Here is a 16,146-nt window from a genome sequence, read left to right as displayed (position 1 = left end):
ATGAAGTGGAAGTGTACGTTATGTTTTTAGATGATTATGAGAATGCTATTGGTAATGAAGGAGATGAGGAAGATGGTGATAATGAGGGGGGTAATCTTGATGAGGGAGATAAAGTAGATGGAGTTGTTAGTGAAGAGGATAGTGCTCATAAGGTCATTTTGGATGCAGTGAAAGTGACGACAATGATATGTTTGCACAGTATATTAGCAGTGGTGAAATAGCCTCCAAAGTAAAAGGCTTACTTGATGAGACCTTGTGTCTTAGAAAAGATAAGCAAGTGAAACTCAAAGAGGGGAGAAAGGGAAAGGCTAGTGCATGTGGGGTTAGTCCTAGTAGGGTTGGTGGCAGTGGGGTTGATCCTAGCGATGTTAATCAGGATGAGGTTGGTACAAGTGGTGTTGGTCCTAGTGGGATTGATGCAAGAGGTGTTAATCCTACATGGGTTGATGCAAGTGGGTTAATCCTAGTGCAAGTGCACTTGTTGCATTTGGAGCTGATAGGGATGAAGATAAGTGGGAGTCAGAGACATCTGCAAGTCTGGTTAGTTCATTTGATGATGAAACTAGGCCTAGGTATCCTTAATACCATCCACCAGAATCCTTCTCTGAGGTGCACTTTGAACTTGATATGCAGTTTGCCACCAAAAAGGACGTCATGGATGCTATCAAACTCTACTCTATTTTCAAAGGGGTTCCAGTAAAGTTTAAAAAAAAATGACAAAGTAAGGGTAAGAGTAAAATGCACAGATAGATGTCATTTTGAGTTGTATTATAGAAAGATGAAAGATGAAAGATGAAGATACTTGGATAGTGAAAAAATTGAATCCTGAACATAATTGTGGGAGGCGATTTAAGAATAGATTTGCATCTTCAAATTGGCTTAGGAAGCATCTGGTGGATGATGTGAGGAGTGACCCAAATGTGAAGATGTCCGTTATCAAAGACCAAGTTGTAAATAAGTTTAAGGTTCATATTAGTAGGTATCAAGCATCTAGAGCAACAGGTAGGGCTAAAGAATTAGTGCATGGAACTTTTACAGAACAATATGCCCGGTTGGGCGATTACTGTGAAGAATTGTTAAGAAGCAACTCTGGGTGTACTATACTAATCTCTACCAATAGACCTCAACCACACTTGTAGCCAAAATTTGAGAGATTATATGTATGTTTGGATGCTTGTAAGAAAGGCTTTTTAGCTGCTTGTAGGCCTTTCATTGGTGTTGATGGATGTCATTTGAAGGGTGAGTATCCAAGATAGATCTTGATAGCAGTTGGCAAGGATGGCAATAATTATGTTTACCCAATTGCATTTGTCGTGGTTGAGGTAGAAACAAAGGACTCATGGACATGGTTCATGAAAAGGTTGCTTGATGATATTAGAAGTTTAAGGGATGAAGGGTGGATTTTCATGTTTGACCAACAAAAGGTGAATGAAACTTTCATTTTATTTTATTCTTTAAATTTGGATGATATACCTTGTTATAAATTCACACCAAATTAATTGTATTCTAATACATCCAATAATTTTGTATTTTATGTCTTTGTTGTAGGGATTAACACAAATGTTTGATGAGCTCATGCCAGGTGTGGACCATTGATTTTGTGTTTCGACATCTATATAATAATTTTAGTAAAGATTATAAAAGTAAGCTATTAAAAGATCGTATATGGGCAGCTGCTAAGGCCACTAACATGTTTGAGTTTCAATTTGAAATGGGGAAGATCAAGAAATTAAACATAAAGGCATGGGAATGGTTGGTAGGAAAGGAACCTAGGTTTTGGACAAGAGCAGCTTTTAGAAGGTATCCCAGGTGTAATGCACTAACCAACAATGGATGTGAAAATTTTAGTTCTCAAATATTAGAGAATAGGGACAAATCAATAATTACTATGTTGGAGAAGATTAGATTGCATCTGATGGCTTATTATATTAAGAAGAATGAGAAAATTACAAGGTATCATGGCCCTATATGTCCTAGAATCTAGAACACGTTAGAGACCGAAAAAAATTAATAGTACAGATTGGGTTCCAGTTTGGTGTGGGGATAGCAATGAATCAAAGTTTGAAGTATCAAAATTGCCTGATAAGTATGTAGTTGACATAAAGTAGTGTACATGCGCATGTGGATCATGGGACCTAATTGGGATTCCTTGTGCACATTCTATAGCTACATTGGGATATATGGGTCACACAATTGAAGATTATGTGCATCATTGTTATAGTATGGAGTCCTTAACCCAGACTTATGGGTCATGTATATACCCTATTAGTGGTCCTAAGTTGTGGCCACGGAGTGACAGAGAAACCATACTCCCTCCTAAAAAAATAAGACAAGGGGGAAGGCCTAAAAAGAAGAGAAAGAAGGAACTTGGTGAGCTAAACAATCCATATAAGATGAAGAGGAGAATCGGTCATGTTAAATGTTGCCAATGTGGGACAGTAGGCCATAACAAGAGAAGGTGCAATCCCACTACTCAGGCTAGCAAACAACTACAGGTAAGGCTTGTAATAGTTAGATTTTTTTTTCTTTATTTTTCCCTTGTTGATAATGTGCTACTAAGCTGTGACCTAAAATTTATAGGTGAGAGAGCCAAATGTAACAGCACACAATTTGGAAAGCCAAGAACATAGGACATCTTCAAGTCATGTAGAACCTACTAATAGGGCAACACCGCCACTGCAAACAAGTGAGGAAGCATATGCAAGTCAGCATAGTCAAAAAATACTTGTAAGTGATTGCAAATACATATATATATATATTTGTTAGTCTCATATGAAAAAATCACAAATTTATTGTTAATGTACTGAAATGAAACTATAATGGATTTTCAGGTTAAGAAAAGAAATGTCACAACACAAAGTCAACCAACACCCAATGTGAAGGAGTACATCGAAGTCAACCAACATCTCAGGTTATTATTATTACATTTATATGTTTCAACAAAATTAACTTTGTTGTTTCTAGTAGATTAATATCCTTGTGCACTGTTCAGGTTGGACCTAATGAAGTTACAAGAAATTATAGTTTTGAAGTGTTAGTATAGACAATGGTTGCTGCAAGTGAGACATAAAAAAGAATTACAAAATTTTATAAGAATAAGGGCAAAGGTGAACGACATTTCTTGTGGTTAAATGTGTAGAAGTGAAGGTGCTTGCGGAGATAAATGTGTATTTTGAAGTGGATAGAACATTTAGATATTTTTTTGTTATTGTTTGAAATAGTTTGAGGATTACTACTATTTGAAGTATAGCTTATTTGATGTTACTATTTTGAACATGTTAATTGGTGCAATTAATATGATGTTTATTGGAAACCTTGTCAGATTATGTAATTGGCTAGATCAATTGTTTAAATATATTGTTATTCCCTGGAATGGTTTAGATTGCTTTATTGGAGGAAACCAAATAGAAAGCAGTCAACAATTGACTTATTTGCTTTATTGACTTGGCTTATTTGCAGGAAACCAAATAGAATGCACTAGTAGAGCAAATATATTATAATGCTAGAAAGAATTGGCTTATTTGCTTTATTGACTGTACAAGCTAGTGCTTAAAGCTGGCATTAATAGATAGTCTCAGTGGTTGAGCAACATGAAAATCACACTAGTACAGAAATTGATGCAAATTGCATGACTGTCATGGTAACAAGCAGGGACAAAACTCACTATACAAATCAAAGACTGGGAGTTCAAATCTTCATAAAAAGCATGACTTGCAAACGTACAAGTAGTTAAGCTCTCTCTCATGCACATGCACACACACACATAATCAAGAAACACCAAATTAATAAATAAAAACAAAGGAGAAGGTCGTTTAGTTATGGGGTAATTTTTTTAATATATATTCACAAAAAGTAATATAAAGTAGAATGGGAAAGTAATTTTCATCCTTCCTTTATCCTTTTAAGCCCCATGATTATGATAATGCAGAGCAAATTAAAACCTAATACAGTCTGCCCTGCCCTTTTGAAGAATCTCATGGGAACCAAACACAATTGAATTTATCTTCCCAAAATTGATAGGATAGTCTTGAAAGTTGACACATTCATTGACACCAAGGAAAGAAGCTAGATAATATGGCTTGGTTATGGTCCACCTTGCACCAAGGTTGATTTTGGGAAGTGGGAAAAGGAAAAAGCCAATGATAGTACAGTCCTATATACCTTCAATATACATCCCTACATAGACAATATAAGCATTGTCATGAACTTATATAAAATCTGTAAATAGAAACTATTTGGATCTATGTAAAAATAAATAAATAAGTCCTACAATAGTACCCATCAGCCATGACATCTCAAACGGATACACGAATTTATGTTGCTTCTAAGGATTGCAAATAATATAATGGTACATACCCCTACCAGTTTAGTTCACTATATGATCTTTTCTTTCATATTCTATTTCTTTTGTTAGTTCTAATAGCCAGTAGTCAGTTTTTGCTGATATGCAAAGATTTAATTTCCATGTGATCCAAAAGTACCAATAAATGAATGATTAGAGTAGCTCTAGGAACCGTTTTAGCCACAGCTCTAGAAAAAAGTAAATTACTTAATCTATGACATAAAAATTATAATAATACACAGACAACTACAATGAATCACTAAAAGAAAATGTGTTAACCTTAAACATATTTAAATAAAATGGTCTTTCTAAATTTATTCTCCTCAGCTTCAAGCAAGTATATGCAGAGCTTAGTTGATCACGTGAGGTAAATCAGTCAACTTCGTTGAACCAAAGACAAGAAAATAAATTTGACATTGGTGTATGTACCCATACTATAAAGGAAACTTCAAGAAGGACCAAAAGTAGATGGCTATAACATGGTTCAAATCAACAATGCTAAAGAAAACAAAAACTTCACAACTTTACCATAAACCAAACATAATCTTTTGAATTTAGTTACAAATATCCATTCAAAATTATTTATAAATAAAAGCGCTCCTAAGCATTGAACACCCACCCAGCATGACAACAAATCGACGAAGACAAAAATCAGCAATACCTAAGAGGGTTTTCAATAAGAGGAGGAGGAGCGGCGATGCCGAGGTATCAGTGGCTGTGCTAGCACGAAGACACAAAAGTGGCCAAGAAGGAAGCGTTGCTAGGAGGCAAGAGGCCACCGTCGCCAACAGAGGGAGGCGGCAGCGGTTCAGTGGTTATGCCAGAGAAGCAGTGCTGTTGTGCGGCTAGGGATTTGGTCTCCACCGGTGGTGGCTAGGCTTGGGTTTTCCTTCACTTCGTCCCCTTCTTTCTTGTGGTTGTCAATCTCTCGCTTCCCCTTCTCTCTCTCCGTCGTGCCTTTGTTAAACAAATATCATATTTGTTTTTAATCCAGTCAATATGATTTTTCAATTTCATCTAACGTGGAAACTGTTTTTTAAAATTTTTAATTAAAAACATGCCACATCATTAAAAAAAAAAAAAAAAAAAAGTCAAGTCATTGTTCTGTTAGTCATGTAAGTAACACCGTTAACAGCAATTAGTAAAAGGACCAATATAACTCAGTTTTAAAACTTAAGGGACTAATTGTTGTGCTCGCTTCAAACTTGAGGGACTAATTGCGCACACAGGGTAAACTTCAGGGACCAATAGTGTAGTTTCACCAAAAAAATACCACAAACTTTTTTTGAGCAATGCTAGAGATATGAAAAAAAAATTACAATATAATATTTACATATTAACATGTCATTAATCACAAAGAAATGATTCAAAACATTCATTTCATAGTTTTGTTTAAGCGACAACAATCATATCACCATATCAATTTGTAAAGCTCTTTGTAGTAAAATTTGTAATAATTTTAGTTCTTTTTTTCAAAACAATACTAGGAATACTAGAAATTTTCTTATATAAAACTTACGCACAAAAATTGCAGCAGTATTAATATATTTTTTTTTCTCTCTTTCTTTGAGAGTAAATACATTCATTAGTCTGATTAAAAGGAAAAAAAAAAAAAAAATTCATTCATTAGGAGCAAAATAGGGTGAGGACCATGGTCCATTTGGACCATTTCTACCTAAGTTCTCACAACGGCTCAAAAACTTTTAACCCATCACTCAAGGCAAAATTTGCGGAATAGTAGCTTTTTAGAAAAAAATTTGATGCATAGCATGCATTTGAAATTATTTTATAAGTTAGATTGTTTTTGGAACTCAAGTTTGATAAACTTGTGTTTGGACTAGAACTCGAGTGACAAACAAACTCGAGTTCCAAGCAGTGTGCAGCAATATTGAAACTCGAGTTTCGGTTCAAACTCGAGTTCTAAAAACAATCTAACTTACAAAATAATTTCATCAGTGTATTGCTTTCCTAAAATTCTCCTAAAATTATGCTGGCAAATTTTTCCCATCACTCAAAGCTCACAAAACGATGGGCCTAGCTTAACCCGGATCTTCGGGTCAACCGGTTACGTCCCGACCCGCTTACCATTTTCCCGAGAAAGGCAAAGAGTGAAAAAAAACGGAAAAAGAGTAGAAGCTGTGAAAACGAGAAGAAATCGTAAACCCCAGCAGCCATCTCTGCTTATCTATATTCTCACTCAAAACCTTCGTCTCAATCCAATTCTCACTCATTTTAAATTATTATTTTTCCTAACATCTGTTTGGCAACCGAGAAAATCACAATCAAAGCTCTCGCGTCCGGCAATATTCAATGGCTCCGAAGCCCAAAGACAAACCAAAACCCTCTCATTCGCCGTCACAGCCTCCTCCTCCAATCGAAGATCTCTTCGCTTCCCTTAGCAAACACATCCAAAGATCCGAGTTCGAACAAGCCGCCAAAGTCACAGATCAAGGTCCATTTCTCGGTTTCATCACCTTCTCCGAATTCCTAAATTTATTTTTCCTATTAAATTTCAATTTTGATCTTTATTTTTTGGGGGGTTTTTTTTGCAGTTCTAAGAGTGGCACCAGGTGATGAGGATGCGATTCGATGCAAGGTTGTGGCTTTGATCAAGGCGGATAGGATCGACGATGCTCTCTCGACGATTCAATCCACAAAGAAGGTCCCGATCGATTTCACTTTCTTTAAGGTACGTAATTTCAAGCATTTATACCATTATTATGAAATTGTCTTAAATTTAATTTTGTGCCAGTCTCTTTCTCTGCTTGAATTCGAAGTACATTGCATTTACATACTTTGATAGGTGAATTTTCTTATCAAAATGCTTTAGGGAATTTAATCACTAGGCATTGCCTTCAAATTAAGCGTTTTCATAAAATTTAAAAAAAAAAAAAAAAAAACCTAATGTTCTTGCGATAGTGTACCGGGATTACTTGGAAACTGGTTATGGTGTGTGGGGTCAGCTGCTTGTAGGTTTTACTGGCGAGAGGCGCGTCCAAAGGGCCCTTCTTTAGAGTTCTCATGTTAGAGCACACTTTGTGATATGCCTGTTGATTTACCTGGAAACTAGAGGCGTGTCCAAATGGTTCTTCTTTAGAGTTCTTGTGTTAGAGCACGCTTTGCGATATGCCTATTAATTTACCTAGAAACTGGTTATGGCGTGTGGGGGTCAGCTGCTCATAGATTTTACTAGCTACAGGCACGTCCAAAGGGCTCTTATTTAGAGTTCTCATGTTAGAGAACATTTTGTGATATGCCTTTTTATTTTGTGGACACTTGTTTCTCAATGATTGTATAAAAGAATTAGGGAGAAATTAAACGGAAAAGAATAAAATTTTTTCGCAAGTTTGGTACTTATTGATAGGTGATATCAAATACTCCTGCACTTGGGTATTTCTTTTATCTGTGAGCAAATGCTAAATTCAAGGGTTTTTTTTTTGTCTCCTTGGTCATATGTTAATTTTTCACACTAGTTGAATAGGTACCCTTCTCTAGATTTGGATTGGTCTACTATTTGAACTTAATGTCAGATGGTGCATCTAATTTGCATGTTCTTAAGTATGTGGTCCATATATGAGCTTAATCAACCAAAAATGGCCCATATGCATTATATATATATAGTTAGCTTAGATTTTCTTCATCAAACCCTTCTGAGGGTTTCAATTGTATATTTGGCTGTATACATTATGCATTGTTGATGTTCTTATTTTTGCTTTTGCTATCTCTAAATAGGCATACTGCTTATACAGACAAAACAAGCTAGATGAAGCATTAGAGTCCTTGAAAACCCAAGAGACAAATTCTGCAACCATGCTGTTAGAGTCACAGATTCTTTATCGTCTTGGAAAAATGGATGCTTGCGTCGATATCTATCAGAAGCTTCAAAAATCAAAGATTGACTCCTTAGAAATAAACTCTGTTGCTGGTTTGGTTTCCTCTGGGAGAGCTTCCGAAGTACAAGGAATGTTGGATGCACTTAGGGTCAAAGCAACTAGCAGTTTTGAGTTGGCATACAACACCGCGTGTTCTTTGATTGAAAGGAACAAGTACACAGATGCAGAACAACTCTTGCTGTCAGCCCGAAGGTAATGTACTGTTGGTTGCAAACATTGCCATTGGTTATGATAAGCAAGTTGATTTCAACTGTATTGAATAATGTTGTGATTCCAGACTAATATTATTTTGATGCTTTGTATTGTGTTTACTGCATTATTTGTCAAGCTTAAGTTGGTAAATCTATAGCTTACTTGAATTTGGCTGGTAAGTATGTTTAGAGAAATTTCATACAAGCATGATCATGCGAAGAAACATCTTTTTTTTCTCTATGGCTAGAACCCTAATCTCTTTTGATAACTGACTAGAATCCTAATCTTAGATAACCACTGCAGCAGTCTTCGATGCAAAAAACCATCTATTTGGTGTTGTATATGGAAGTTCCTTATAATGAAATTTGTTAGGGGCAAGAAAAATTATTATTATTTAACATTTTAAAATTCCAGAATGAAACTATTAAAAAAAAAAAATCCTGAATGGTTCTTTTTTAGAATCTGGTATTCTGTCTTCTGAATCATGTTTGTGCCTTACCTTTTGTTAAGTTTTCTCTATTTGCTGCTTATCAGGAAAAAAAAAAGGTTCTCTCTATTTTCCATTTGCAGCACATCCTTTAAACTGGTTTCTCTCTCTTTAGGTAGTAACTATAAACAGTACTTGGGGAGGTTGAAATTCAAAAGGAAATCACTTTGATTGGGAAGGGGTTTACATATTGGTTAATGTAAGTTCTGTTTTGAAGTCTGGAAGTCCTGTTTTGCATTTTAACATCATCACTTTTAATCTATATTTGTTAGTGGCTGTCAAGTTAATCCATGCTAATAATTTGTATACATTTTTTTGGTTTTGCTCTGAATATGAAGTAAATGAGGATTGAAGTGTGCAATGAATTGATATGCTCTGAACTGTAAACACATGCATGTACTTAAAAAATGAGGGGGGATTGGGGGCAGAGCAGGGGGAAACTTCTGTAGGAAAAGTGGTAATATCTCCACTGGATGCTAATGTGCTTGTTGTTGTCAGAATTGGTCAGGAAACACTAATGGAAGACAACTTGCCTGATGATGACATAGAGATTGAATTGGCTCCTATAGCTGTCCAGTTGGCCTATGTTCAGCAGGTAAAATTATTACATTATGTATATATTCAATCGTTTCTTGTTTTGGTGATGGAGGCAGCAAGTGATGCAAATTAGCTTTATTCATCAGCTCCTTGGGCACACACAAGAGGCCAGTGAAGCTTACACAGACATTATTAATCGAGATCTGGCAGATGAGCCATCACTGGCAGTGGCAGTGAACAACCTCATTGCATTGAAAGGTCCAAAAGATGTTTCTGATGGCCTAAGGAAACTTGATAGGCTGAAAGAGAAAGATTCACAGAACTTCCAGCTTGCTTATGGACTTAACTTGAAGCTTTCACCAAAACAAAGGGAAGCAGTATATGCAAATCGAGTTCTTTTACTTCTCCACGCAAATAGGCTGGATCAGGTTTTGCACTCTTTATTTTTAACCTTTCTAATTTCAATTTAATCATGACAAAGTGAGTCACTGTTGGTGAGCTGATTTTCTTGATCAACTCTATCTCTTCTGGATTCTTTACAGGCTCGAGAACTTGTTGCTGCAGTGTCTGACATGTTTGCTGATAGTGTGATGCCTGTACTGCTTCAAGCTGCTGTCTTTGTGAGAGAGAACAAAGCTGTGAGAGCTGAAGAAGTTCTAGGACAGTTTGCTGAAAAGTTCCCTGATAAGTCCAAGGTTGTTCTCCTAGCTAGGGCACAGGTTGCTGCTGCTGCTGGTCATCCCCAAATTGCAGCTGAGTCCCTGGCTAAGATACCTGATATCCAGCACATGCCCGCCACTGTTGCAACCCTTGTGTCTCTTAAGGAGCGTGCTGGAGATATTGACGGTGCAGCTGCTGTGCTTGACTCTGCAATCAAATGGTGGTCCAATGCTATGACTGAGGACAATAAGCTCAATATCATAATGCAAGAGGCTGCTTCCTTTAAGCTGAGGCATGGCCATGAAGAGGATGCTGCCCATTTATACGAGGAGCTTGTGAAAAGCCATGGAAACATGGAAGCATTGGTTGGACTGGTAACTACAGTTGCTCGTGTGGATGTTAACAAGGCAGAAACCTATGAGAAGCAGCTGAAGCCGTTACCAGGTCTGAGGGGGGTGGATGTGGATAGCTTAGAGAAGACTTCTGGGGCGAAACATGTTGATGGTAGTGCTTCTCATGTTGGGGCTACTGAGGCTTATGAAGAAGGGAAGAGTAAAGCTAAATCAAAGAAGAAGAGAAAGAGAAAGCCAAGGTACCCTAAAGGGTTTGACCCTGCTAACCCAGGTCCTCCACCAGATCCAGAAAGGTGGCTCCCCAAGAGAGAGAGGTCAAGTTACAGGCCCAAGAGGAAGGATAAGAGAGCAGCTCAGGTGAGAGGATCTCAGGGTGCAGTTGCAAGAGAAAAGCAAGAAGCTGGGACTTCTGGTGCGAGTTCTAACTCTTCAAATTCAAAATCAAACCAAGTGAGTACCTCCAAAGGAACCTCACAGAATGCAGCTGCAGAGCAATCCAAGCCTTCATCCAAGTCATCCAGAAAGAAGTCTAGGAACTAACTAGAAAGGATCCATAATTTTTGGTTGAAAATTTTGAATTGCTGCATGTTTTTGGAAAATTTTTTGGCCATTGTGCCATTCGGATTTAATTTAGGACATTCAAAACATACTGGCCTTGTCGTGATGCTTTTATATTTTGCCGTTGCTTCTTGTTATTTTCCCGTATTTTGCTCTGTCCAATCTTAAAGCTTCATTTGGTTGGGAGGATAGAAAAGTAGAAGGAATAAAAGAGATTTTAGTTTCTCTCGTTTATGTTTAAATAACTCATATGTCCTTATTAAAAAAAGGGAGCAACCAACTAAAAATAAATAAAGAAGGCAATAACCTAAGTTTATTAAAAAAGAAAAATCATAACTAGGAAATTAAAAATGAAGAAAGTAATAAATAAAAAATTCAAGTCCAGGTAAACTAAAAAAAAAAACTAAGATGAAGAATAGTTCAATCTTTTGACTGCAACTACTCTTTTCTTTTTTCTTTTTTCCAAAATGGAGAGATAGCATTTTGGTGGGCTTAGGCGCACCAGTTTTTCTTCTTAAAATCCACCTAATCAAACACTCAAAAAAAAAAATAAAAATAAAAAATCTCTTATCCCAACTCCTTACTCAAAGTCATAAAGAGTGGGACTTGCATAAACTTATTCAACGAGCTGACTGTTAAAGCTAATCAGAAAAATACCCATTTGCTTGCACTCACAAGCAGACAAGTGGATATGTACCACTACTGGCAATGGACAAAACTCAATAAAATCAACTTATTCTTTGCGGCAGTGGGAATCCTCCTACTAGTCAAGATGCATCACACGGACAAATCTGGAAAACCAAGATTTATGAGACTATGATAGGCCAGAAATACATCTACGGAGGATGGCAACGAATTGTTTCCCTACTAAATCCTTTCTGGTAAGATTTATGAATGTTGGGGATTCTTTCTATCCATTTGATGGAAGAAGAGACTAGCATCCATCTATTTGTTTTGTGCCCTCTGATGAAAGCCACTTGGTTTAACAGCCATTATGGTTTAAGGTTTGATGGTTTGGGTCTCTCTTCTTTTTCCTAATTCATCCAAACCTTAATCTCGTCCAAATATAGTTGCTAGAGTTGTCAAAATTGGGATCTTACGTAGGATTGTGGAATGTAGGTGGGATCGTAGGATTGGTTCGTGAATTGTAAGATCTTACATCATTTGAGAAAAAAACAAAAAAATACACATTGGTATGTTAAATAATCATATAAATTATACATTCATTGATATAATTACCATACATCACTACATCCATTTATAAGCATCATTTAAAGAGACAAAAAAACCTCAAAATGTGACACTCTATTAGGATATTTTTTATTTGGATCCAACTGACACTCTCTACATTAGAGTGAAAAAGCTTGGTCTATTAAGATTTTATTTTTCATTTAGGTTCAACTAAGCCTTCTATCAAGTTAAAGAAGATTATAAGAAATCAAGATCGTCTAGGATCATCAGAATTGTACAATCCTACTGATTCTGAACGATCGCAAAGATCTTTCGCAAAGATCCTTGAAAGATCCGGATCGTTTTAGGCAGGTGGGATCATAAAATTGTAGGATCGTAGGATCCAAATCGAGATTTTGACAACCATTGAACTCAAATAATAAGGCATATTTTTTTACTTTATGGTGTAGTGATCCATGACATGTCCTAGAAACTAAGAAACCAAGTACAATTTGAGGGATTAACTCCAAAGTTGGATGAGATTACATTAAAAGTATTCAGTTTTGTTGTAGAATTTATTAAGGTCTTGGACCATCCATTCGTGCTTAGTTAGTTTGGTCTAAACTTAATAAAAAACCTATTAAAATCTGCTGAGGACAAATTTTTCACGTCACATGGCTTCATTTCATTGGCGACCCGCACCACGTCAACATTATCATGGATTTTGGGAAAACCTCTTTTAAAGCCCAAAAGAGCCCATATTTACACAAAAAGGCGTTAAAGCCCATGGTTCAAGCTCATGACACATCATCTTATTTTTGGCTTATTATCCAAGCTCATGAGTCTCATCGGGGGAATTTTGGGAGTCGTGGTTTGGAGGGCCAAGAAGTATGTTCAACAAAGCTCCAGTGATTCGATAAAGGAAATCATGTTACTTGGCATGTCTTCCCCAATTCCCTGAACTCTGACGGGTCAGTGTGCAATAGGTAACATTTGGTAAGCCTCTAATATCACATAACACTTAAAATGATAAAACTCTCCATACTCTTTACATAAAAATTAATGTTCATCATATAATATAAATTTAAAGATGTAATTGTAGTATTTCATATCAATCATATTTTTATCATCTAAATCAATTTCAAGCACATAGCTAAATATATATTAATATCTCATATCTAGCATTAAAATGCTCTCCTTACTCTTCAAGATTTGGTTAAGATACAAAAAGACCATGATTACATCTCTAAAACTTCACCAAATATATTTTTGAAAAGATAAAACTTAGCCGAAAACACCAAAAACTGCTCCAGCGGAAGCTGCAAACAGCTTCTGCAGAAGCTGTAATAGCTCCAGTTAAGCTGCAGACAGCTCCAGCAGAAGCAGAAACACTTTCTGCAGAAGCTGAAACAGTTCCAGCACATTCTGCATTAGCTCCAACTGTGGTACCAGAAAAATCTCATAAAGCTTATCTCACCATCTTTAGTCAAATCATGATTGACAGCTGTTACAGCTATAACTTCAGCCATTAAGTCTCAAACTTTCTTCTTTTGGCCAAAAAACAAAAGACCACTTACTTTGTCAAAGTTTTTTCCTGATTTGCTAAGTTTTCCTTCAACTAGTTCTGATCTAGTTACATAGCTTGACTCTATATAAAGAGGACTAAGCTATACACTAAAGGGGGCCCCTCTTTGATCTCTCTCTCTCTTTGTCTGCTCTCTTTCACTGATCCCTCTCTCTGATCCTCTCTCTCAGATTCATCCCTCTCTCACCCTCTTATGCAGAAACTTCACTCATTTTGCTGCAAAATACACATTTTCACACTTCCCCATCTCTCTTACAAAGTCCCTCTTCATAGATAACAACACAACACACATGTTACAAAAAACCATTATTCATTACCCATCTTTCCCACACTCCATTATTCAGAAACTTCATCATCTTTGCTGCCCAAAACACATCTCCATCTCATTCTTTATTTCTCATACTAAATCCCCTTTCTTAGAAAACAACATAACCAATATCATAATACAAAAAACAATCCCAGCAGCAGCCTTTACTACATTTAACCTTCATTTATTTATCTCATACTTCCATTTATTTTACAAAACACATTTCTCACAAAATACCCATACATACTTCTCATATATCTCTAAGCTCCATATCTCATATAGTATACATATACAAGATCCATGTCCAACAAAGTATCTACAAATAATTCCCATACATATTACAAACACCATATCTCACAATATATACATATTCCTTACCATCTCCACACACACACACACACACACACACACATATATATATATATATCAAATACTCTTCCAAGAACTTATTACTAAAAGCCCTTTCTTATGAAAGACAAAAACTTATAAAATCAAAAGCCCTTCTTATTGAAGGCAATATCACTCATATTTGACTAAAAACTAAAAGAGTATTACATGGGAAAAGTCATTTAAGTGTATGATGAAAGGGGATAAACTTAACCAATCTATGCATACGGCTAGACATACTCCCTCTCCCTTCAGTTGCACCCATTTTCCCCCTTCAATCATGAAGTCACCATGGAAGGACTCATAATATCATATTGTACCGCTGGACTCATTTTATCACGCTGTTGAAATGTCTAAGTCTACTGTTGTCCTACGGCTGGAGCTCCAAACTATGAAGATAAGTCATTATATTTTACCTTCAAACTTATCATCAAGTATATTTCGTTCATTATTATTATACCACTCAACTAATGTCATTATACTGTTGGAATCTTATTAGCTCATTAACACTATAAGGCTAGAGCCACAAACTATGAAGCTCACTAACATTATACGGCTGGAGCCACAAATCACATGAAGAACAAAGTGATGCTACACGGCTGGAGTTAGAAACATGAAAGATAAGTCAGTTTTCTCCATTTTTGAAATTACATTATTGAGTATATGTTAACTCATTGTCATTTTACCATTATCTCACCGTTTAATAAACATGGTCTTACTAATAATAAACATACATATTAATAAATTGATATACCACCAATGGACATATATTACTTAGACATAAACCATTGTTGGACTTGTATTACTTAGACATATACCACCAATGGACATATATTACTTGAACATAAACCATTGCTGGACTTGTATCATTTGGACATATAACACCAATGGACATATATTATTTGGACATGGACCATTGCTAGACATACCTTATTATGATGAATATGAACCATGAACCGCAACTAGACATCAGATTCATCCCATTATTGGACATTTGACACCTAATTAATTATTTTCTAATATTGGACATCACTCAATATACATAATAATAACATATCAACTCACCATTTAATCAAAGCTATCATGCTAAGCATATTATTTATTTATTTCAACCATTATCATGATTCTAAGACTTTGGGTTTTATCTATTTTGTAGGCTTAAAAATACACCGGTAGCCATTGGTCTATGCGGCCTAATGTCGAGTTCCGGGTTGACCTCCCCAAAACAAATCCGGGTCTAACAAAGCCACACCTCCAAAGGCACGTGGCTACGCGCACAAAAAACACCCCCGACAAAATCAATGTAAATGCGGCTTGTAACCTTAAGAGTTCCTCCGTTGTAGTTGTAGCCAGAGATTGGAGAGGGGAAGTGGTATTTGCTTGCTTGAAAAGAGTGAACACCACACTTCCTTTCCAAGCAGAGGTTGAAGCTATAATCTAGGCTATCAACTTGGCATTAAACCTTGACGTTGATTCCATCTGCATTGTGAGTGACACAAAGTCCTGTGTTGATGCGTTGATAATTTCCAACCTGGGAGTCCCTTGGAGAATTGGAACCATCTGCTTTGATGTTTTAGACTTGCAGACTCAAATCTCAAATTGTTGTATTTGCTAGGTAGCCTAAGATGCTAATGTTGCTGCCTGTCTTAGTTAAGTGGTCTTTGTTGAACAATTC

At 36.3% G+C, this 16,146-nt stretch overlaps 1 protein-coding gene across 1 annotated transcript; it reads left to right on the top strand.

The window, feature by feature from the left end:
• The first annotated feature begins 6,464 nt into the window (after nt 1-6,464).
• On the top strand, nt 6,465-11,159 carry LOC126718276 (uncharacterized). The gene is made up of 6 exons (XM_050420393.1): nt 6,465-6,794; nt 6,895-7,031; nt 8,075-8,427; nt 9,413-9,509; nt 9,598-9,879; nt 9,994-11,159. Exons 1-6 carry the CDS (start codon nt 6,653-6,655, stop codon nt 11,002-11,004), a joined length of 2,022 nt encoding a protein of 673 aa, XP_050276350.1. The 5' UTR covers nt 6,465-6,652; the 3' UTR covers nt 11,005-11,159.
• The last annotated feature ends 4,987 nt before the right edge of the window (nt 11,160-16,146 follow it).

Source organism: Quercus robur, chromosome 3, assembly GCF_932294415.1.
Source record: "Quercus robur chromosome 3, dhQueRobu3.1, whole genome shotgun sequence".
NCBI classification, from domain to species: domain Eukaryota; kingdom Viridiplantae; phylum Streptophyta; class Magnoliopsida; order Fagales; family Fagaceae; genus Quercus; species Quercus robur.
Note: the sequence above shows the minus strand (reverse complement) of the source record. Positions and strands in the feature narration are given on the sequence as shown.